This window comes from Condylostylus longicornis, unplaced genomic scaffold (genome assembly GCF_029603195.1).
Source record: "Condylostylus longicornis isolate FDR11 unplaced genomic scaffold, ASM2960319v2 ptg000077l, whole genome shotgun sequence".
NCBI lineage: Eukaryota > Metazoa > Arthropoda > Insecta > Diptera > Dolichopodidae > Condylostylus > Condylostylus longicornis.
In genome coordinates, this window is record NW_026578045.1 from 2,549,078 (window position 1) to 2,575,705 (window position 26,628).

At 23.0% G+C, this 26,628-nt stretch overlaps 2 protein-coding genes across 9 annotated transcripts in view; one reads left to right on the forward strand and one right to left on the reverse strand.

Moving 5' to 3' along the window:
• LOC129612746 (uncharacterized) overlaps positions 1–6,797 on the forward strand; it is a 47,948-nt gene extending 41,151 nt beyond the window's left edge. Inside the window, exon 5 of the mRNA XM_055526505.1 lies at positions 6,501–6,797. Coding sequence (XP_055382480.1) covers positions 6,501–6,797 — 297 coding nt within the window. The remainder of the gene's footprint in view (positions 1–6,500) is intronic.
• The window catches only part of LOC129612786 (prominin-like protein), a 173,374-nt gene that overhangs the window by 80,907 nt on the left and 65,839 nt on the right, over positions 1–26,628 (reverse strand). For 7 of the 8 annotated variants that reach the window (XM_055526555.1, XM_055526550.1, XM_055526551.1 and 4 more), the window contains exon 2: positions 24,358–24,421. The gene's annotated coding sequence lies outside the window, so the exon portion shown is untranslated. The remainder of the gene's footprint in view (positions 1–24,357; positions 24,422–26,628) is intronic. The other variant, XM_055526553.1, reaches the window with a different exon arrangement.

Below are 26,628 nucleotides of genomic sequence, written 5' to 3' on the forward strand. Positions count from 1 at the left end.
ACACAAACCCGATAGGTATAGGTTACTATGATAATGGCTTATCCATGACAATTCGTATGAGTCTTTAATCTTGAAAAACTTAATCAGATCAGAAATGACAAAAAAAATTAATATTAATTTACTAATGGGTAGTTGAAAATTAAAAATCTATTTAAATGATCGTAGACCTCAACTCAAAGAAGTTGATATAAAATGGTTATTTGAGTGGCAGCTGGTAATTTTAAATTTTAAATATATCAGTTTATTTATATGTAGTTTTACGTTTGTCACACATAATGTGAAATTTTGAATCAAAAATAAAACTGTTACATATGCCAAATTTTCAGTCAGCGATTAGTTTAAATTTTAACAGCAATTCTGTAGAATTATTAATGAACTCAATATATAGTAAAATTTGACAGAAATTTTCCTTTTTTTATTTTACTATAATTTATTCGCAGATGACATTTCAATATTATTCCTTCAAATCAAATTCTTACAAATTATAAGTATGTGCACGCTGTCAATTTTTTACAAGCTCATTAGGCGCTCTTTTAAAGAACAAAAAATTCTTTGTTTCCCAAATAATATTATGAAAGGATGAAGCAAAACGGAGAGTGAAGTGAAATAAGATCACATGTCATTATTTCTTTTTTGAATTGAGATGAATTGCTTTCTTGATTTTGTTATTGTTCAATATCAAAGCTCATCACATATTCTTTTTTTTTTTCTTATTTTCTAATTTCCATAAATTAATATTTTAAAATATTATCATATTATTTTAGATATCCATAATATAATGAGTGAACGAACAACAACAACGAACAAAACAAAAAAGTTCATCAAATTCAACAATAACAAAAAAAAATATTATTGAGGACAAAAATTCACGGAGGTGAATAAAGACACAAAATGAAAGCCAACAAAAAAAAAATCATCAATTAAAAACCGGAATTTCCTATAATAATAAAAAATTATAAAAACCAAATTAAGTACCAATAAACAAAAATATATCAGAAATAGAAAAGAACAAGGGAGAGAAAAAAAAACGAAAAAAAAAAATTATGATCTAGACTCGTGTGCTAATAATTTTTGATTCTTGTATAAAATAAAAACAAAAAAAAAATATTCTCAAGGATTTTTTTTTTAATGAATTTTAAAGCATTGGAAATTCATAATTTTCGTTAGTATTCAAGGATTCTTACTTAAATGTTCAATTATGCATAAATAAATATCCTAGATGACGTCTATACCACGTTTAAATTAAAATGATCCATGGGATCCATGGGATAATTTTTAAAGAAGAAGAGAAAAATATGCAATTAGATCTTATGTAAGACTTCGGTTCGGTTTCATAACCTAATTAAAAATAATTTTCACAAACAACTCACTTGTTATTGATTTTATTTCTGATATATTCCAATTGCTGGAAATAACTCTGTCATACTGCGTTATGATGAAGTACTCGTACTTCATCATAACGCATACAACAAATTTTAGTGCATTGGAAATTGAAAAATATTAACGGCTCACTATTTAAAACACAAACCGTAGAATATAACACGAAATAATGTGGTGGTTCATGTCTTCGAAATTATAAATAATCATACTAAGTTTTCAACAAACTGTATAAGCGTGTTTAACTTATATTATGTGATATTTACTCTCCATTCACCCTAGAAATATTTTTTGAGAATTTTAATACTTCCGGCACATTATTTTTGAGGCTAGGATACATTTTTTTGGAAAAATGTTGCCAACTTTTCATAATATTTATTCTTAATACGACTGTAGGTAATTTTTTATTTAAAATTAATTGACGTAAATTGATCTAATTTTTAACAGAATATTTAAATGTTAATATAAATTTTTTAAATACTTTAATGCGTTAACACAAAATGTCAAACTCGTCTAATGTTTTTGTTTTTAACTACAATTTTTGTGTCAAAACACTATGTAAGGTTATAGCATAAAAAAAATTTTTTTTAATAATAATAATGAACCATTAATTTAAACAAACAAATAAAAAAACCAAAAAAAAATATGAATAAATAAATAAAATAAAACAAAAGGGAATTTTTTTTTAAATTCATTAATTTTAATTTTTGGGCGCTTGTTTGTAAAATTCATTCATTCGTTCATTCATAAAACAATTTTTTCTTTAACAAAATTTACAACAAAATTTTTGCTATTGAATTAAAAATATTAAAATATTCATTCAAATTTATTCAAACAAACACACAAACGCACTCTCATACATTTCATATACATTGTACTTAAATAAATAAAAAAAATTCAAAATATTTAAAAAGTTTGAAGAAAAATTTCTTTCTTTTTTAAATTATTCAAAAATTTTTGTATTTAATTATTAAATAGACAAAAAAAAAATATTATGAATGAAATTCAAATATAATTGTGTATACAAAATTTGCATAGAAAAAAAAATTATTTGACCACAAAATATTTTTGAAAAAAAAAACCAAAATATTCTTAAAATTCTCAAATGAAATTCATACAATGACGCTTAATAATTTTCGAATAATACAGGAGTTACTTCTATTGCGTAAGGCACAAACTAAATAAGAAGGTACTATAAATAAAAAGTACTATAAAGTTGGATTCATTTGTTCATAGAGCAGATTTTTTTTTGATATTTTTTTGACAAGCATTGGGAGACAATAATATAAATTGATATTGAAATTGATGCTTTATGAAAACCTCTAAAATTGAATTCAATTCAAATTTTTTAAAAGAAAAAGAGAAAAACAATTGTACTAAAATTAAAGAGAATGTCAAATTCATAATAAATTACATTAGCACGTATGGTAGTTTAACGACAATAGAAGAAAAAATATTTCAGTGTGGCTTGTTTTTGCAATCCTTATTTCGAAAATACATCATTCATTAGCATTTAGTGAATCGAATACTAAGGTACAAAATATTTAATTTTTTCTTAATATTTTTCATTCGAATCTCATTATTTATACATTAAGTCAAAAAATCTTATTTTACAGAGCTAGCTTATTATATACTGTAAAAAGATAAAAGAAAATACCATATGACTTGTAAATATATTGGTCAAAAAACAATTTACAAATTACAACTGCCGCCGTTCATGTTTCGACAAAAACAATCTCTTAGGATTACAGAAAAGCAGCGGAGAAATGAGAATATGTGTAAGAGTATACATATACAGAATATGAGTTTAAAATTTAATCATTTATATTCATAATATAAATTGAGCATTGCATTATAAATTGTCTAATGAGAATGTTTTCCGAATTATTATCTCCAACATTTAAATGTTAACAATAAAGACGTATTCTTTTCGATAATGATTATATGACAACACTAACAAATGAGAAATTCAATTGGGGAAAATTGAATAATTTTCTTAATTCTTAATTGAACAAAATGAGAGAGAAATCGAAAATAAAAATTATTCGTAATTCGATATTATTCTTATTCTCATGTAGTTTTTTAATGAATTTAATTTTTTTTTTCCAATATTTTATTCAGCCATTCCCGCCAATTTATTAATTTTTTTTTAAATTAAATTACCAATTTATAAAAATGTTATAAATTCTACTTAAAATGTAATTAAATTTCTATTCATTAATTATAAAAAAAAAACACATTTTCAAAAATGAATTTGTTGTCAAACCAATTATTACAACAAATTCACATATTAGAAACAATATATAGGTACACACATATGTCTTTCATCAATTTAAATAAAAAAGAAAACAAAAAATAGAAATAAAAAAGATTTTATTTTTATGTTTGGAGGCTACTCTAAGCTATAAATTAAAAAATAATTAAAAGAAAGGTAAACTAAGCCTAATAAAGTTAATTTTTATTTTTTCAAGTTCGTGAGAAATTTTGTTTTGTTTGTGTTTTTTTTTTATATAAGTTAATGAAATACATAAATTCTTTTTACATATATAGATTTATATCAGCTATAATGTCCAATTTAAAATTTAATGATTTTTTTTTTCTTTTTCAGTTTTTATTTTATTTTAAAATAGTCATTTGAAATAAATTTATAATAGTTTTTAAAATTTGAATTTAATTTACCTATAATATATCTAGATGAAGCATTCAAAATCAATTTTAAATACATATAGCAAATATAATATAATTAACATTTTATCTAGTATTTTAAAAAGCACATGCTCAATATGGACATGCCTAATATGCACAAGCCTAATATAATATATTATACACGTGCTTAATTAACATAAATCCAGTGTATATATAGAGAATGACATTAAAAATAATTTGATTTGATGTAGTGTTAACCTTATGAGTTTTGATATAGTACAATAATAAATTGTTATAAATTTAGCGCATAAATTGCAGGTTTGCAATTAAGAACCTATATTACTGTGCATTGGTGGCATATGAGCTGCAACTTTATGCATAACGACACTTTTTCAATTAATAAATTCGTAAATTTAAACCTCAGTTTGATGGCATTAATTTGATTTGTCATAACCGAACTGAAATGCCGAATTATTGAACATTATATTTGTCATGAGTATATATTATAAAATACTGTATAACATTAATAATAAAGTGAATATTATAGTAAATTATTGACAAAAAAAGAGAAATTTGAGAATTAACAAAACTTCAGTTTCTCTCTCTCTCTCTCTTGTATACTAAAGCATTACGTATACGCAATAACAATGTAAAAATTTATTAAACTGACACTTTGTAGAAATTTTGTCCATATTTTCAGATATATGAAGATGTAAAATAATTATTGTCATTCAAAAATCAGAAATTTTTCAGTGAAAATTATACTGTTACACATATGCATATAACGCAGCGTATTTTGAATATCTCATGTATGTATATTTACATTTTATTAAAATAAAAATTAATTTTTGCTAATAAAACAACCCATGTCAGATAAAAACATTGACCCGCATCCCTAATGTAATATGATATAACCCGAAGCAAGAACAATTCAAAACGAAATTAGATTCACAAATTCAATTTGACGGTAATAGTCCATCTGGAGAGAGAAATTTCTGAGAGAGGTAGACTATTTTTGACAGAAAAACCAAAGAAACAGATTTTTGATACAAATTTCAAGATTTCAACATTTCAATATCAGAGATTATATTAGAATTTCTTATTTTCAGATTATATTGTACGTAGATCATGTAAAACTAATTTAATTGCAATTTAAATTGTTAAAATCTTACATATAGGAGTTGACACCTGTATAATAATACTAACATTTGACAATTAAATACACGGAATTTGAAGTGAGTCACCGAAATTTCAGCTCAAGCACTTTGGAAGACAATATTTCCCCAATAATTTATTGCAGTTTCTACAATATGAAGTTCTCTTCTCTCTCCTCTCTCTCCTTTCTCCGCTCCTCACACTCCCTTAAATCTCTTGTTTCCAATCACTTCTAATATAGAAATTTTTTTACTTTAATAAATTCACACTGCGATTAAAAGTTCAAAAAACTTTTCCAAATTAGAAAAAAAAATAAATAAATTAGAAATAATTAAAAAAATAATAAAAAATTAAACATAAAAATTAATTTGTTGTTATCTCGAAATTAGAATCTGTTCTAAAACTAATTATTTGAATTTATGGTTAACAAAAAAAAATTTTTACTCTTAATTTAAAAAAAAAAGAGACAAGAACACAAACAAAACAATAAACAAGAAAAAATGCTTGATGTGATGAAATTTAATGTCCAATAAATTTGTTTGATGACCAAAAAAAAAAAAAAAAATAACAAAAGAAAAAATCAAATTCACTTTCATATTACGAGTTTGATTTTTTTTTGTTTTGTTAAAATTTTCATTAAAATAAAAGAGGAAATCAATAAAAAAGAAAAAAAAATTCAAAATTTCGCTTTTCAATAAAAAATGAAATTAAGAATTTTTTTAAATTTTTTCAATTTAAGAAGGTGTGATCTTTATAAATAAAACCGGTGTAAAGATGAATTTTTTTTTATTTATAATATTTAAACTACTTATATGGCAACAAAAAAAAAAATAAGAAAACACAAAAAATTTAACAAACATTTTAACTGTTCTATAACTTTTATGTCATTTCTTCATCATAAATTTAATCAAATTTTTGATTTTGTTTTTTGTATTTTTTTTTGGAATACACTTGTATTATATAAGTAAATTATAATATATATATATATAGAATTTAAAGATTTATAGCCCAATATTTAAAGATAAATTAAATTTATTATATAGAAGGAGTGTTAATTTTAAACTGTTATACATATTGCTATTGCCAAACAATTAAAAAAAAAATTTCACTATAAATTCAAGAACAAAATTCATATTCAGCACATTCAAAATTGTTTGACTATTTGAAACACACAACCTTTTTGTAAAAAAAAAAAACTTAATAAAAATGGTTAGTTTATTAAATATTTAAAATAATTAAAGATATTATTGTAAAATTTTAATAATATTACAATTCCAAAAAGGATTATTTAAAAAAAAAATATATATTTGTTTATTTTACAGTATAAATTTGTTGCTGCACTTTGTTTAATTGCCGTTGCTGCCGGTCAATTATCAAATGAATATTTACCACCAATACAAGAACATCATGTATCATATCAACCAGCTCCGGCACCAGTTGTACATTATGAACAACCAGCACCAGTTGTACAACATTATGAACAACCAGCTGTATCATATGATACAGTTGATGTAGAACCAGCACATACATTCTCACAAGATGATGGTTATCGTTATAAAACAGCAAAACGTCGTGTATTCAGAAATCGTCGTGTATACAGAAACAGACGTCGTTATTAAGTCAATGGAACAAGAAGAAGAAAAAAAACAAAATTTAATTTTTAATTTTTAAATTTTTTTTTTTTTTCTTGTAATTTTGAATCATGGTACAAGACTTTGGAATTTTTTTTTGATTTTTAAATAAATATTCTGTTTATTTGAATTGTAAATAATATATATGAGGAACAAAAAAAAAAAATATATAATTATAAATACAAAATAATTTTATATTGAAAATTGGAAGTTTTTTACTTATTTTATAATTATTTTTAATTTAAATTAAAATTCTTAAATTTAGTCCATCAGTTCAGGATAATAATTTAATAATCTAGAATGTTTAAAAGACTATGAATAATTTGGGATTTAATTGAATTTTTTAATATGAGAGCCCGTTTTCTTGACTTGCATAAATTCAATTTTTACAAATTGCAGACTTATGGTGCTCAATAATTTAAATTTGACACTTTGTTTCTCCTACACAAAATATGTAAATCGAAATTGTTTTTTGTTGTAGAATCTAAATTGATTTTATTTAAAAGTGGAAAAAATTTTATTTTTAATTAATTTTTTTTTAAAATTTCTGAAAAAAATTATTTAATAACAACTTTTTAATGTGTTTATTAAAAAAACAAAAAATTGCATATTTTTAGGAGAACATCAAATTTTATTCGTTATTGAATTTGTTGAATTTAAGTAGCTTTACCTCTATTATTATTTTTGTTATTTTAAATATTTTTAGATTTTTTCAAAATTTTTCAATATAATTAAATTATTGATGATCTTAGGTATAAAAGGAAGAATCGAGAATATTAAAAATTAAGAGAAAAATTTATTTAAAAACAACATTTTGAACTTAAAATTTAATAAATACAATAAAAAAAAAATATTTTTTTTTTTGAAAATTAATGAAATCTTCTATAACTAATGAATTTCATATTGCAGCAATTAACTTCAAATTCGTTCCTTTCATTACGTCATCCATCTGCTCTGCAGTTGTGCGAAGAAATTTCCATTAAAAAATTAATATTATTAGTGGAACAATACTAGTTAATTAAACAACTACACGTTGTATTAGTAATTCATCTTCAAAATAAATTTAAATAGGGACTTAAATAGGTACAAGTACCACAGTAATTTCATATAAGACGATAAAAGAACCAAATGTTATTAAGACTATAATTTGCTTTTCTTTTTGAATTACTATTTTCTTGACATACATATGTATGTATGTTAGCAAGTTTTAAAAATCGATCAAAAAAAAAAGGTATGTACAGTGGAATATGGGGCAAATCACATCGGATAGCACCACAACCCGCTCATTTTCAAATAAACTTTATGGCACAAGAATTATTGTATATAGTGATATTATTAAAAATATTTGTATACCTATTTGTATACCTATTTAATTTCAAAACGTTTTGAAAATGTACATCCATATAGAATCACAAGAACTCATCTATAGAACCGGATGAAATATATCAAAAATCAATTTACATGTCCCACCCTAAATTTTCATTAATAATTAAAAATAATGAAAAAAAAATAATTCTTAATTTATTTTAATATTTTTATTTAACAGATTTTAAAATTAAAATTTATAAATTCAAATTTAAAAGTTGGGCTTCATTATATTTTTTCCAAGGGGGGTCCAATAATCAGAAATACATGCATATAAAATATTTAATTATATTTAATTATACATTTTTTAATTAATATTTTTCAATTTAATACTAAATATTTAGTTTAATTGTTTGTGCAACACAATAAAAATTAATATTGATATTTTCATATCCCTAAATGTATGCAATAAAATTTTAGTATTTTAAAATTTAATAGACAATTTCTGAATTCATTAGCCTAACTAATTAAATTTTAATCTAAAAAAAATTTCGCAAAACAAAAAAAAATTTTAAATTCAATATTGTCAAATTTTCTATTTTAAATTAGCAAAATTTTACCAAATCTATGAATGTAAATGAATACGCCAAAATTTAGGCAATTTTAATTATAGTTAATGCTGTTAAAATTTTTTTATTTTCACCATTACTAAAAAGTTGAATTTGATTAACAAATTTTTTTATTTTTTCTTATTTTTAATAACCAAAATAACTACCGAAAGCTTATCTTGATCACCGTTAGAAGTTCGTTAATAAAGGCTTTTTGAATACACTTTTGAACTCTTGAAGTATAATAAAGTTTAAAGATCATTGGAAAAGCTTTTAAGATGCTTTGAGTCTTGAAATTTTTAATGTTAACTCTTAAGGTGAAAATATAAAATCGAAAAATTAAAGAGAAAAATATAAAAGAATCGCTTATTTATGCTTTTTTTTTGGTTGTGCTACTTTGGTATTTTGATATTTTGATTTGTTCTTCTGTTTATAACACAGTAAATTGTTGTATAACATAAGATCCTTTAATTCTAAAATTTATTAAATCATAATATTTCTATAAAATATTTAAGAAGTGGTAAAAATGATAGAAATGCCGTCATTATCAATCAATCAAATATACACACACATAGTACGGCATTTAATTTTAAGATGGAATCCCACAAGTTATACAAATAACTATTTTAACATGCCCCATGGCACGTTAACGTAGACGTGTAAGCAACATTTCAGTTGCTTACACGTCTACGCCTTAACACAGAATACACGGACCATACGTCACGTCACTCTTATTTATCAATTCAGCAGTAAAGTTTGAATTGCTGAATGAAAATGAAATTGTCGTTAAGTCTAAATTTAAGAGTTTTTTCTTGGAATTTAATTACCGAATCCTAAGCTGTCCGACTGACTAATGAAATTAGTATTTAGAGCAAAATAGAAATAAAATAAGGGTTCCAATTCTGTTTAATCAGATCAAAATTACTCACAAATATCTTATAGTTTAGCTAGATTTTTATTTTAAATTTAAAAAAAAAATTTTACTTCCTTGACATCTTTCACCATATTAAGACTATAATTTTTTAAATGTTGTGGATGATTCATTGTTTCTTAAGTAGAAATTTTAATAAAATTTTTTTGTTTTTTTCGCTTTACCTATTGTATATTTAAAGCGTTACAGTAGTATATATGTGTATAGAAATACATGTTGATATGTATGTAAATGTAAGATTGTATTTAGAGTACCTTCATTATTATTAAATGAGATTTTCGTGGTTTCAAAATTTTCGTAATAATAAAATTTTCTTGCAATATGATAAATCGATTTTGAGTGAACAAAAATAAAATAAATTTACAATGTAAAACGATTTTTAATTTTGAGGTTAATAAAAATTTTTTTGTTTTTTTTTTTAATTAATTTTTCCCCCATTGCTTTTCCAATAGTTACATAATTGTTATATAGATGTCAGTTTAATAACTCTTATATGATTGAAAATGTTAGGAGATTTAATATTGAAAATTTCTCAATTTCTTATGTTTCAAATTTAACATTCAGAAATGACAGTTTAAAGAAACGACATTTGTTATGTGTTATACATTAATATGTGTGACGTAATTGATGGCATTTATGACATATAAAATTTTTCAATAAAATTAATTTATTTTTTTTTAAATAAATATCTTTGATAATTCGGAAATAAATTGATCAATTTAGCACGGCAACATCAATGACATTCAAATAACAATTATACTATTCAATTCAGCTTATAAATTTTAATTGCTGAATTATGTAATATATTTTTTGTAAGTCTGACATCAGAATATGTCAAAATTGTTATTGAGTAAGAAGTTAACATAATTAATGAAATCTTACAAAAAAATTCGTTTCGATTCTCGATTTTCAAAGTTTATTAATATCGATTTTTGATTTCGGACTTCTTAATTTCGATTCGGAACGATTACAGATAACAATTCCACGACTTCAAAACTATGTAAAAATACAGTATTCAGCTTATAAATTTTGATCGAGTTCTGATTTCAAAATTGTACGGCAACACGGTATTAATACACAAATCAGTTTATAAGTTTTAATCACTGAATTGTATATTAACACAATATTACTGCAATTTTAAAATGGCGGCTTATAATATTTCAATTTATTGCAAATTATATTTGAAAATAATTAATTATAACTATAAAGTTCTTTATTTTTATAGTTTGCTCGTTAAAATTAACAATTCTACATTTCTCAAGTCTATTATGTATTTTAGTTCTTGTTTAGGAAAACTGTAAAAATTATATAATTAAAATTATCAAATCCATAATCAGTTTTTATAACATCAAAAACCAGATAATTATAGATTGATAATAAGGCATTTACTAATTAATGCAAGTATACAGTATACTTTTATTCAGCAATTAAAAAATCATATTACTGTATACGATAGATTTTACGAATTATTTATTATCATAAGCCTATTATAATAATACTGTTTATTGTAGAAATGCAATAAATTCATTTATTAATAATAAAAATATACAGATGTAATTTTAACTATATTCAGCTATATGCATTTAATTGCTGAATTAATTAAATTAACATTAAGTTTGAATATATTTATTAGTTTATAAAAATAAATAAAAATCAAAGACTTTATGAATTATTTTATTAAATTTTTTAAAATTTTTTACAAATATGTAAAGGAATTTCAATCAAAAGTATACTGCCAAGGGTGCGAATTAACTTTAGGAAAAACAAAAATATTTGAATAGTTTTCTTTTCTTTCTTTTCCTCTTTCATAACTCTTTCGTTCATTCTCATGAGATTTTCTATTATATTTTTTTCTTTTAAATAATCATCAACCACGCAAACATTCTGTTTATCTCACTGTTTGCTTCAACATTTGTAAAGGTGCAAACGGTTCAGAAAGTCAAAAAAAAAGATGCATTGAATTGCAATTTATGAAAAGAAAACACAAAAAAAAAAAAAAGTGATGATTTAAGCTTTTTTTTTTTGTAAATTTTTTTTACTATTTAAAATATTTTTTGAAAAGAAATAAAAACAAAAAAAAAATTATTTTTCTTTTCTTTTCTTAAGAGTGCGCCACCATCTCGTAACTTATACGCGAAAGATCTCTTTTATATACGAAATAAAGTGGCGACAAAGAACTCATTTTCAACTTAAAAAAATAAGAAAATAAAAGAAGACAAAAAAAAAATAGAGAGAAATTTTTTTCTTAAATAATAAAAAAAAAGCGAGGAAACAAAAAAAACTTAATACAGGAAGAAAATAACCATTTTTTTTCTCTCTTTCTCTTTTGACATTGTTATTGCTCTTATTGCTCTTTAATTCACAATATAACTTTTATATACACAAAAATAATGATAAAAAATACACAATTGCGGTATAATAGTTGTACATAAGAAAGAGTTGCTGGTTGCTGCCAACAAGACTTTAAAAAAAAAAGCACAAAGAGAAAAAAAAACCCTTTTTAAAACACTAAAGTTTTGGGTGTAGATTATGTCTGCGACTTTTAAATTTTCCTGTTTACGCTTTAAGATGCCAAAAAACTAAAAAAACAAAAAAAAAAAATGAATTATTTTAAAAAATTTTTTTTTAACCTTTTCCTTCGTCTATGTCTTCTTTTCCTTGTAGCCAAAACAAAGTTTTTTATAACAGAAAAAAATTTTTTTTTCTCTTTTTAAATTTTCTGTAATAATTTTAATAGGCAAGTAGCTAGTATAGTAGTTTAAAAGTGTACATTCATTGCTTTCGGTAATAAAGAATGAAAAAAGTTTTCCAATATCAATAAAATAAATTTTACGAATTATGTAACCAGAATAAATTTTATTAGAAATTTTTATAAAATTTAGGGAGAAAACTAAAATGAAAATTGTAAAATGTATAACAAATATTCGTTTGTAAAAAGGTGCAGTCAAAAAGAGAGGTCATTGAATTTTTTTATAATTTAATAATATTTTGGCGTGTTAAAATGTAATTATCATTCATTTATTATATTAGTAATTTGTATTTGTGTATATAATATAAAAAAAAAAAACTGTTTACTATTTAAATTATAAGAATATTGTGAATAGGATATTACTGCTATTATTCTATATGTCAATTTGAATTCCTTTGTGAATGCAATCGTTTGTCGTATAGTTTAGAACAGGGGCGAATTAGTTTTATTTTGTTTTTTAATAAATGAATATATAGAGGGGCGGTTTTAATATTGCGCAATTTGTAATTGTTAAATATTGTGAAACGCCAAATCAATTTATTCAATGAGTGAATGAGAATGAGGAGAAAAATAAGAAAAGAGAATGTGAGAAGAAATTATAATAATATTATTCATTTTTATATTAGATTCTTTATAAGTGCCCCCAGTAATATGCAATATTAAAATATACTATATTTTGACGGAATACATTTAAATTTACTATTAAAAAATATTATGTACATCCCAAATTTAATTGTTTATTATATATTTGTTTAATTATACTTTTACCAAGTACATTTCAGAATTAATTTAAATATTCCATGAATAATAAGAAAATTTCATCAAATTCACAATAGCTATAAGAAATAAATTTTCATAAAAAAAAAAAATATGCAAAAACATTAAAAAAATTCTGAAATTAATTCTGAAATTTGAAGTTTTAGAAAAAAATTGGAAAAGGTTGAAAATTTTTGAATTCGAACAAATTTCGCCAAGTTTCCAATAGGAATAACGCAGGAACTAAATTATTGCGAATTTTACTGTCTACGAAAGATTCGCAAATTAAATACCTATGAAAAGAACATGTTAAATACAACATTTTTGATTGCTATAGGATTTTTTATATAATATGAAATCAAAAAACAAAACATAACCATTATAATTAATATTTATTATATAACATTTATATAATTCATTTTCGACTTTATTGTTGTTATAAGTATTATTAATTTAAAAATTGTTATATTAGAAAATTTCTTATTATATGTACAAATATGCACACGCACACATATACACTCCCTATTTTATTGTATTATTGCTGTTTTCCTATTCAATTAACCTATAAGTTTTCCTAAGTTCAACAATGCTTTAATGTTTTTTTTTTTGGTCTTAGTTTTCTATTCTGTACACAATAATAATAACAAAAATAATAATAATAATAATAAAAATAACAAATTTCTTACTGTACTGTACTGTACACGCATACAAAAAATACAGTTATTATTAATTTTTTTTATGATTTTTTGTTTTTGTGTACAATAAAACATTTTAAAAGCTTTCACTTGCTTTATAATATCATAATTTCGTTTTTTACTAGTATAAAATATAGAACACATGCAGAATACACTACAATAGTATGCTGAGAGAGTACATCTGAGCAGGAGTGGGAGAGAAATGTGAAGGAATAGAAAATGTACGAATAATGATAAATTTTTTTTTTTAATAAATATTAAAGCCTACTATGTGCGCTGCCGCTTCTATTTCTATTTTATTATTACTACTGATATACGTACGTATATTATATAACTCGATAGAAACACAGAAAAATATGTGTGTATGCTTATATATACGCTGTTATGATGATGAAAATAAATTTGTGCCCTTTGACACTTTAATAGGATAACAATAAAAAATAATAATAATAGGATAAAAAAAAGTAATAAAAAAACAAGAAAATGAAAAATGGGCAAAAAAAAAACGGTTGAATTGTGATTTTTTTTTATAATGCTGAATATGCGACTTAATGTTGCTTTCTTTCTATATTAAAAGCAATGATAATAGACGCTATACATACTATTTGAACGCACAATGGAAAATCATACTGTTTATAATTAAAATTTTTACAAAGTAAATAGAAAAAGCTTGGCACAATATGAGTTGCCTGCAATAGTATGCCTATGGCTCGATACAAGCATTATTGTACGAAATTGAGAGAAAAATTTTTAGTATAGATTTTAATATTAAAAAGATCTCTTAATATTAACTCTTTAACCTCTTTCTTAAGTAGCATAGCAGTAAAATTCTTAATATAATCATTTGTGGTGATTTTATTAAATAACAAACAATTTCAACATAACATAACTCCTCCTCTCTTTATGAATCTCATTTAATTCACATGTTACATTAAAATTAACATTCCCTTATTTTCAAAACATAAATTCTAATTTGAAATTTGAACATGAACCTTCGTTAATTCTCACGTTTTTTCAATTTCTATTTCAAATTTTTAATTTTTAAATACATCTTATGTATATAGACTGAAGTTGTATGGTTAAAGACTCAGCAATATGAGTTTCTAATAATATTTTTAATTTGGCAGATCATAGTTATTTTCACTCACTCAACATTTTTTTTCCTTTCTGTGTCATTATGAAAATGTCTATCTTTCTGCGCTCTGGTACAAATTTTACTTAGTTTTAATTTAAAACATTAAAAATAAAAATATTTAGAATAAAAATAAAATTTACCTTTTATTCTTCTTTGTTTTTTAGCTTCCTAAGAATTCTCAAAAAGTGCCATCTTGTCAGAGCAAAATAATATTATTCTCATAAACTTTCATGTAAATTTCAATTCAGAAGTGAAAAATCAAGCAACTAAAATTGCTTTAAATTACTCTTTATAGGAATCTACTACATTTACTCTCATTGCATATTTACCATTATCACATAATTACTTTAATCGCGTAATTACCCTCACAACGCGAATTCTCTTGTTGCGTAATTACTTTCTATCCTTTATTCAATATCTATGTATTTATTTTTATGATTCGATTTTATATATTTAAGAAATTAAAAACAAATACATACACAGAATTTATTTTATTAATTAATATTCAAATGACAGAAAATCTATGTAAGAAAGACAGAAAAGGGTAAAAATAATAACAATTTACTCAATTAATTAGAAACGACGGCCAATAACCTCAATCAATTTTTTTTTTCTCTTCTTGTTTTCTGATTTTAATTTTGAGTTCTCTTTATTTAGATTATTAAAATTTTAGAATTTCTTTATAAAATTCTAAAAACGTATAACAATTTATCCATATTTGTACAAATATGTGTTCGCTGATTTTATTTGTATTATGGTATATAGACATAGATATATGCCACAATCATATTATTGTATAATTTGTGAAATATTTTTTTTCTAATTTCTGTTTTAAGCGTCTCAAGTACCATAATACATATATATTCTACATACATAAGTACATAATCCTATATACCCGTACATAAGAAAAATATTAAGATACATAAAGTAATTATTTTAATACATGTGGGTACTCTATGCATATGGGTATATTCTATATATACATATACAATTACGTGTACATGTCTACAATATTATAATACTTTAATCATAAAAAGCAATTTAACATTTTCTTAATTGTCATTTTAAATTATACTTCATGTACGTCATATAGTATGTATAATGTATAGTATGTATATTGCTGTATATGGCTTTATTTTCAGTATATTTACGCGATTATTTCTACATACATATATACCCATACACGTACGTGTACGTGAAATTTTAAATTAAATATTCTATATTACGGTTTTTAACCATATTGTTTATTTTTATAAGAATCTCAGATTATACGTTTTATCCTTTATTAACAGAAGGCATATAACGATTCACCATGACATGGAAAGCGCGAGTAAAAGTGACATTATTATAAATTATCAATGTTGTGGAAAATTGGGAGTAAAATTCAAAAATTCAAAATCGAAAATTTAATACTTAATATTTTTAATTAATATTAAAAGAATTTCATTAATGATTTATAAAATAATGAGTTAGGTTTAACTAAATCTAAATTCACCATGAACTAAGCATCTGTCATATGTCAAATGTCAAAAATATCAGAGTCATTACAATTCATGAGCAAATGTCAAATGTCACAGTATTTACAATTCATGAAGGTAAGTAAGTAAATAAAATTAGAGAGTGAGTAAAATGTCAGAGTGTTAACACATAAATTGGTATGTTTTTAAAATCAACTGTTATCTGAAAATAAAATCAATGATAATATTTTAAAATATAAAAAATTCTCGATTGACTCGATTATTGTATTACATGAAAAGTAAAAATTTAAAAAAAAGATAAAGGGTACATACAAAAACAGAAAAGGAAAACAATTTTTTTTTCCTTCAATTTTTATTCGTCATATAGAACACGAGACTATAATGGCAATAATAATAATAATTACTATACAAATATAAAATGATTAGACCAGGTGGGTGTCAGGTGTGTTAATGTAATTAAAATTTTCTTTTATTTGTTTTTATTTTTTTACTTTTCCCATTTTATCTCTCCACCTTTTTACTATAGCGTATTTTTATTTAAATAACAATTTTGTTTGGTGAATTCTGTTATTTAAAATCTGACTATTGCGAGACAGGTATTGTACACATACATATATATGTTCATATTTTATATGTGTATGTAATAATGAGCGTAATAATAAATGCTGTACTATTTTATTTTAATTTGTGGTATAACTGAGACGAGCCTCTAACTACATATATACGTATTGTGGAAATTAGAAAATTTTGATCTAAATTTTTTGTAAATATGGGGTAAATTTTATCTTAAATTACTTCACATATACACACAAATCTATATAGGCATACACATATAAATATGATTAGTGTATAAAAATAATACACCATTTGAAACATCTTTTTCAACTCTTTATAGGTTTATGCGGAGAACACAGTACGTTTTCAAAAATACAGTGGTGTAGTAGCACAAGAATAATGGTGAATTTTGCAAAATCTAATTAATAAATCTATTAATTAATTTTTAAAATATTTCAAATAAACAGAAACAGAAGTAAACATAAAATTGTTATACAATGTATAACAAATATAAATAATTCTAAAATTAATACACAATTCTAAAATAAATAAAAGAAAATAAAATAAATAATTTTAATTGTAAGAATTTAAACACATGTAAACATAGTTTGTTATATTTGTTTTTAAGATTAAGAATAAACAAATATTAATTTGTAACGTCAAAAAATATACATATACAGAAATCACCCGCAAATATGACATTTCTATTTTTGTTTTCTTGCCATATTTGTTTAAAAAACCGCAAATTCAAAGTTTAAGCTTTCTGTATAAAATAAGCATATACCAAATATGCATAATTTCCAGTCAGTAAATATTTAGTTACAATATGTACAAATATCTACATACATATATGCATACTACTACTACTGCTAGAAATTAAATATTTCACGCCTAGCCAAAGCAAATACTAAAACAAAAAGTACATAACAGAAATAGAAAACCAAATTTTAGTTGATCCAATGAATTGTGAGATAACAGGCAATATATTTTAGATGTATAAAAATATAACAGTTATAAATTTATTATTGAACATAATTTATTATTTAGAAAGCACTCTGAATTGGTCAAAAGTTGACAGTAGATACGTGAGGAAAAAAGAAAATTTATTGACAAATCTTGACGTATAAATTATTTTGTATATTGTCACTTTTAAGTTTCATTACGAATTATGTTATACGAACTTATACGCATCGCAATACATTTATTATGAATATTAAGATTTCTCTCACTTCTGTTTTGATTTGATTTACAAAAAATACCCGCTCTTATGTTATTGTTTTCTTACAGAATTTCCTCGCTCTCTCTCTCTCTCTCTTTCAAAAGCGGCTTTCAATTTTAAATTTTATTCAACAATAACATTAATACAAATATTAAATTTAATGAATATTCCTGTTCGACCTTTATTTCAATTGTGTTACTCAAATATAATCTGTTCAGTTTTAAACATCTCATGACAGAGTAGTGCCATTAAGCTTTATAATTCACAGTGTATTTATTAGTTAGTACACTACCGTACACACACATTTTACTTCATTCTTTCTACCTCTTATACACCTCACAAACAGAGACCAAAAAAGTTAATACTCAATGGCAATTCAAATTACAACGCATTCATTATTTCTCAATAATCATGAGCACATGACAGGAACAGCTCAACTATTATTGTACTCATTTGCTTGTCGATTATCCGTTGTCGTACAAAACTGTCGTGTTAGTAAATTGCTGATCATTTTACGCTCATTACAAGTTCGTACAGTATTTCTCTCTATAAATTAAACTACAAATTTTCTCTCTTTTCATTTATTATAAATCGAAGAGACAATTTACTAATACCTTTAGAAGAAGTTGTGTTAAAATAGATTATGAAAGAGAGATTTGATGAACTTTGCAAATAAAAAACTGCAAGTAAAACAGGGAAAAAAAAAACAAAATTTTTTAACGGGATGATATTATTTTTTTTTTCTTTTTCTTTTTTTATTCCCCCATTATTTACATTCAATCAATTGTTATTATAATCAGCAAATTTTCAAATTGCAACTATCATAGTTTTTATATTTACAACAACATGCTACATGCATGACACACATGTATGTACACACAATAAAAAACAATTGATTGAAAGAGAATACTTAAATTTTGTAGTTTTGTTTTTATATTTTTTTTTCACATTTTGTCTATGTTTTTTTCTAAATTGAATTGCTATACTATTCGCACAACAATACTTATACACAATTGAAATTGTTTTCAAATTCAACTCAAGTACAGTGTATTTTATTGAGGCTTTGTTTGCAATAATTTGTATAAGTAATACAAACACACAAAAAATATTGCAATTTAATTTATTTATATGCGGCAAGTTAAATACAAAAATTCAAAAAAAAATGATCTTTTCCAATTTTATCATTTCAAAGTGATTCGCAATCTGAATCTGAATTTTAAAATTTGAATTAAAATATAAATTTAAATTTAAATAAAATAGTTAGCTAGTTGAATTTAAATTCCATATTAAATTCATTTCTAAACTAATTGAAGTATACAAAGAGATTTTACGATTTAATTTCATAGAAGCTCAAAAATATTGAAAAACAATTTTTAAATAATTGAAATAATTCATAAATTTGAATTAAAAAATTAATTCATGCAATTACATTTATGATATTGTGTCTACAAAACAACTTAATAATTTGGAGAAAATTTTCAAGAAGTCAAATACTGCACAGAAATTGGAGAATATTGCAGAAAAAATACTGCGGAGAGTAACAAACGCAAAGTGAGGTTACAGATTACAATAATAAAGAAAGAAACTAATTTAGTATTCCGGAATTTTATCAAATAAAATCTCTTAATTTTTAAAGTAGCTATTATGCGTATTTGTATTATTAAAAATTTTCTTCCTGCCCCTAAAGGTATGCAATTTTTGCATAAGTTTTCTAATATTCATAGCAGCAGAAATATTTGAATCCACGCTTATATTGAAATTAGATTAGAAGATTCCATTCATAGGAAAACACTACGCATTTTTTATTTATAACACTTTAAATATTTTATTTATAACAATTATCAAAAGAGAAAAATGAAAATTCTCATACAATCATTTAAATATTCATCTAGATAAGAGGTTAAAATTTAAGATATTTACAGCAAGCGTTTTAAAATTTTCATCGCAACAAATACGCTGATTTCTACAAAGATATTAATCAATCTTCTATGTTATACGATATTATTTCATTTAATGATATAACAGTAAAACAAAGACAGTTATTTATCTCTCACATTATTAATTAAATAAAATGACAAATTACTCATTTTATTCACAGTAACTCTAAAAAATTTTCTTTTATTTAAATTGGTTCTGAATTAGATTAACATTTAAAAATTATTTAAACATTTACTGTTATGTTTAGTTACTGTTAGTTACTGTTAAGCATTTGTTGTTTTGATAATAATCATATCACTACAACCAATCTTACTTTAATATATGTTTACTGTTATTGTTATGTCAATCTACAATTTACAAGCAAGTATATTTTACTTACGTAATATATAAAAGTAAAAAAGTGTAAACGCGCTATAAATAATATTCAATAAAAGTACCGTTAAGTTGAGAATATTAAAGTAAATACAGAAGTAATTGAATCGTTATTTCATTGTATTTTTATTTTAAAAGCTTTGTTAAGTTTTCGTTTCCTATTTGTTTATACTAAATTTTAAAAAAAATTAATTTGAAAGTAAGAAAAGGTAACAAAACTTGCGTGGGTTATAAAAGAAAAAAAAAAAGACAGGTGAGCTTTTTGATTTTATAATTCAATTTTTTTTTTGTATTTTTTCTACTGTCTTCATTTAAAATCACTGATGCAGTTAAGTGGAACGTAATTTTAATTCTTAAAAATATTTTAATATTTTAACATTTAGTTTCTTTCAAAAAGAATTTTTTAAAGTGACTATTATGATATTAAATTTCCATTTCAGCAAAACATAATAGCATAACAATAGCATATTTACTGTTAAGCCAAGTACTGCAAAAGTACATAACTTAATGAAATATTTTAAAATATATAAAGAAAATCTTAAAAATTTGAAATTCAATATTATTTAATAAAATATGTAAGAATAATAATAATAGAAAGAGTTTATTACAAATACTTTAATTACAAAGTTAAGAACAAGAAAAAATATAATTACACATTTATAACAGGAAATGTTCATATATGTAATTGGCGGCAACCTTGATTAAAAAATTGTAACAAAAATTTTTCAAGAAATAATTAAATCATATAATTATATTTTATTTTATTTTAATTTAATTAAAATTTATAATTTATAAATGAAACTAAGAAGAATAATAATAATAAGACCAAGAACGGAAAAGAGTAAAAATTAATGCTTGAATAACAATTTACTAGCATGATACATAATGTTCTATTATATTGCAGACGGATAATACTCAAATTTTTAATGAAAAAATTAACCATTGTGTACTTTTTTAACTATAAAAAAAATTTATACTCATTTTTATATATTATAAATTTTAACAACACATTGATGAGTGTGCTATTTTTCTCATATTGTGCTCCAAAACCTTATTAACAAACTAAATTATTATAACACAAAAAAATACTCAAATTCTTTGTTATTGAATATTAATTGCTCTCACCAAATTTTATTCAACATATTATTAGAAAATATGAGTAATAGAGAAAGTCCGCATTTAAATTATACAAATATCGAAATGATTAGTCACATGATGATGGTAACCTCAAATTTAAATCACTTTACAAATAATATTAAAATGAGAATTAAATTATGAAGATAAATCTCCATAAAACACTAAGTTAACTAAAAAGGGATAAATAAGTGGTATGTAATGCAAGCATGACTAAACTTTTAGTTTGTTCTTAATTCTCATTTCGCATTAGCCAGTATTAAACACAATAATGTAATACAAAACATAATATAACAGTTTTAAGCACTAATTAATATGCATATTGAGAGAATTTATAATTATCGTTTCTGTTATAATTAACAATACGACAGTTATTGCTTGCGACATTTTTCATACCGCTTACTGCTGAATGCCAATATATTCCGGTCGATGTGTTGAAATTTTTATTTTTAATACACCATTTTCCAATTAAGTTCAAAGAGAGCAAAGAGAAAGAAAGATTTTATTGTTGAGAGTTGTAAATGCTATATGAGTTGAGAAATGGAATCAGTGGAATTATTTTCAATTGCAGACTGGATTCTTTTTTAAATTTTATTCAAATGTCAAGTATATTAAATTAACAATCAATTTATTCAAAATTCATTTAAATTAAATTAATTATTCATTAATCCAATATTTTTCTCATATTAAAATTGATTTCAAAAATTAAAGTATATATTTATGAGCTCTACATGAATTTTCTTTGTTTTCAATACTTTATTCGTTTCTATTCTCTTCTCTCTCCTCTTACCGCACACGATCAATATTTTTATCATGATTTCTAAAATGTATCAAAAATTATCTTTATCATCATCGCCTTTTTTTATCGTACAATAATTATTGCTATTCATTAAATACTGTTATCGTTACTATCGTCTCAAAATAAAATTTAACATCTTATGAACATTTTCTTTATCTTTTTGTTGTTGTTAACAGAAATTAATATTTGTTTAGCACAATACCGTACTTAAATTTTCTATTGTCTCTTTTTTTTCTGTATAATGATAAAAATCGCGTTTCTTCTTCTCCTCTGCCTTCTCTTTCAAATAAATTTGATATAATAAAAAGCGATTTTACGACATTTAATTTTAAAATGGTTTTTGTTGTTTTTCTTTGTAAAAAAAAAATCGCAAAAAACCGCAAAAAAAAAACGCTAAAAAAAATACTATAAATCGCTTATTTACAACAATTTTATCATTTTTACATTTTCTTTTGTGATATTCTTTTACACAGTTACTCATTCATTCATTTAGATAATTTTATCAAAAAAAAAAATTATCTTCGAAAAAAAAAGCTTATGAAAGTAAAAAAAACGCTTAACAAAAATAATTTTTCGTTATGCTATTTTTTTTTTTTTTTGTAAAGTTCAATTTATTGAATTCGTCATTCAAGTTTCGAATTTCATTAAATTACTTATACGAAAAGTAGAATTGAGATTTCTGAAACATTTACAAATCGTATTTAAATTTCGAAAATCGAAAAAGATTAAAAAACAAAATATTTCCAAATTCTGAATTTCAAAGTCAATCCTGAAACTCAAAAAACGAAATAAAAATTGTCAAAAACAAAAACTGAAAACTTCAAAATTTAAATTTTCGAAAATTGAAATGCACATTATATCGAAATTTAAAATCAAGATTTCTAATGAAACCGAGTGGGGCAGGAGTATCCCCCTGGTTACCGCAGCCATTTGCAACTTATTGTAGCCTCCATATCGAAATTCAAATTAAAGGTATTGCAACCTTGGATACAGGAGATCGAAAAATAATTTCGAAAATAACCATTACACTCAAATTATCTGCCTGGTTGCCACTTCTTAAGGTTAATATGTTTTTCCACAAGAGAAAAGTGCAAATTAAGACATTGTATAATAAGTGTGAGGTGAATAATATTTACCAGAGGAAACGCATTTCAATAAGCTTAATTAGAAGCAATATTCTAACAACCATTTTGCTCATGAAGAAAAACTATATTACCGTTATTATACAGTGGCCTGCAACAGGCGTATATATCAAATATACTCTAAATTTATGTTTGGATATAGTATAGCAAATTTTTACCATTCATGTTGAATAAACAAAAATTACCTGTGGTGAATAAAATTTAAAATGGTATTTTTTATGTTTTTCGAAAATTTTATATCTGAAACCCTCCACCGTTTCAATAATTCCCCAGAAAACTAAATTAAACAGTTCATTTTAAATAAAGGTTTATTGTTCGAATAAAAAAAAATAATTTAGAAAATAATACTCGTATAACAAGGTGATGAAAAGAAATTATTTTTTTTTGCCAAAATAAAACGAAAATGTAGAACAGAAAAAAATCCCGTATACACATACACATATATTGTATTATTTTATTTATGTTTTGGAACAGTTTTGGAGCAGATCTAAAGAAATTAAGTAAACAATAACATTATTAAGGTTGAGTAGATAACGAAAGAGATAGAGAGAGAGAGATATGGAGAAAGAAGGGGAAAAGTGTTGCGACGTTGCGTTACGTTTTTGATACTTTAATATTTTATTTTACTTGTTAATTTTTGTTTTTATTATTTCGAAAAATTTATCTTTCATCCATAATAAGAAAAAAAAAATGAAAAAGAATCAAAATTTCATTTCAATTTCACCTACTTACCTACTTCTCTTCACCAAAAAAAAAATTTTTTCTGTTTAATGTTCGGGTTCTTGAGAATTTCAATCTGAAAGTAAACAAACAAATAAAAAAAAGTTTAGTTTATAAGTATGTAATGTGGTGATTACGGTGTTTGTTGAAAATAAAAATAAGTTTTTTTTTTTCAAATTCAAATAAAAAAAGTGTTAATTAAGTTTCAATAAATTTTTGAGTTTTACAAGAAATTTCACTTTTTATTACATTTGATGCTTTCCTCTTCTATTATGCATTCTTTTAAAATTTTTATTAATAAAAGTAAATTTAGGTATTTTGCGGTTAAGAAAAGTAACACGAACAGAATTAAAAAATAAACTGTAACCGCTCACGCACGCACTTGTAGTTTTATAATAAAACAAAAATGGGGGAGTGAAAAGGGAAATTTTTTAGAAAACAATTTTTAAAACAATTTGGTAGGAGTGTGGTGAATAAAATTTAACCATACTCAAAGGGAGAAATCATGACAACAGTTTATTTACTTAATTTTAATCTGCTTTCTCTTTATAGTATGTTACTTACTAAAATTATTTATTGACTAATTATTTAATTACTCTAGAGTAGAGTGCATGCCCACATGCTACTTGACGAAAAATTGTATTTATATCGCAGTGTAAAAATAAATTGTTCTAATATTTAAGGAAATATTTTAAAAAGAATTTCCACACAAGTGTAAAATAAAAAGGAAAAGGGTAAAATATATATAAGAAAACATTTTATTTATTTATAAGTCGACGCTATATGTTTACAGGTACTTTTTTATTATATTGTGTCAAATATAGAAATTTATTCAATTATTTTACAATTTTCATTTCATTTTAAATATTATTTTGATTTATATTTATTATGCGTAATATATTTTTAAGCGGATATCCGCAAAATATAACTATAAGTCTACGCATTTTGCATAGCCAAGTATTACAATTTTTATTTTTCACTTTCAATTCTTACATACTACCCACCTAGTATAATATGACTATACGCCAATTGCAAAATTATTTATTTGAAAAATTGTTGGTCATACAAAATCTTTATACATAAAATCATAACTCTAAATTTCTCAACATTTCAATGTTATAAATCGAATTGTATGATATACGAATTATTATTCTTAAATTTCTCCAAGACTTTCTCCTCTCATTACCTCAAAAGTTCTCTTTAAGAATCTCTCCAAGCTTAACAGATAAAATACACACAATTATTTTAATGGCATTCAATTATAGGTACTTGCATATTGTAAATTATTAAAATATTTATTGTTATGCTAGTAAAATGTAAATTACTTACACGTTTTTATTTATATTTCTTTAAATATTAAATATTTAATTTAAATAATAAAAATGAATTTATTTAATAATGATGTCAAATTTCTTTAAATAAATTTTCAATGTCAAATTCAAATCTAATTAAAAATTTTCAATAATAAAATTTATTATTAATTTTAATTTGTACTCTGTAGTTATATTTATGAGTGAAGAGATTAAATTGTTTATCTAACATAATAATTAAGAAAAACAAAAAAAAAAACAAACATTGTTTATATATAGTAAAATATGTACACGAACCGAGTTGCCAACGGGGAACTATTATACAAAACAAATTTTTAGCTCTTTGCATATTTTGTTAAAAATACGGTAAAAATATTGCAAAATATTGTTAATTAATATTTTATTAAAATTTTATATAAAAAAATATTGTGTTCCAATTTTCAACAAGGTAAAGAAACGGTAACTCATTCACACAAATACCAAATTTTTCTCTCTAACTCTGCTTTAACTTGTAAACAATTGCGAACTCTTTTACTATTTAAAAATTTTCTATACCTTACTTTAAATTTCTTAAACTCTTTACAATATTAGTAATTGTTTTCCTGCTTTTTATCGGATATATGGCAAGCCTAACAATATGCTTACTTTTAGTAATTACTTGTATGAAAATAAACAAACTACGAATTAATTTTTGTTTAGAAAAAAGTTATAAAATACGTAATAAATGTGTTAAAATAATTTTTAACTCATCTTAATTATAATTTACTGAATATTTAATATAAGAGAATGTAATTATGAAAAGCACGTTGTTAACAAGTCTTACAAGAATAATTTTCCTTGAACTCATTGAACTACACTCATATTCTATAATATTAATTACCATGTTAATCAAAATATAAAATTATTATGACAATATAATAGACTTTACATCAGTATCAAGTAGAATTGTGGTATACAATTTTGTCTAAGTCGT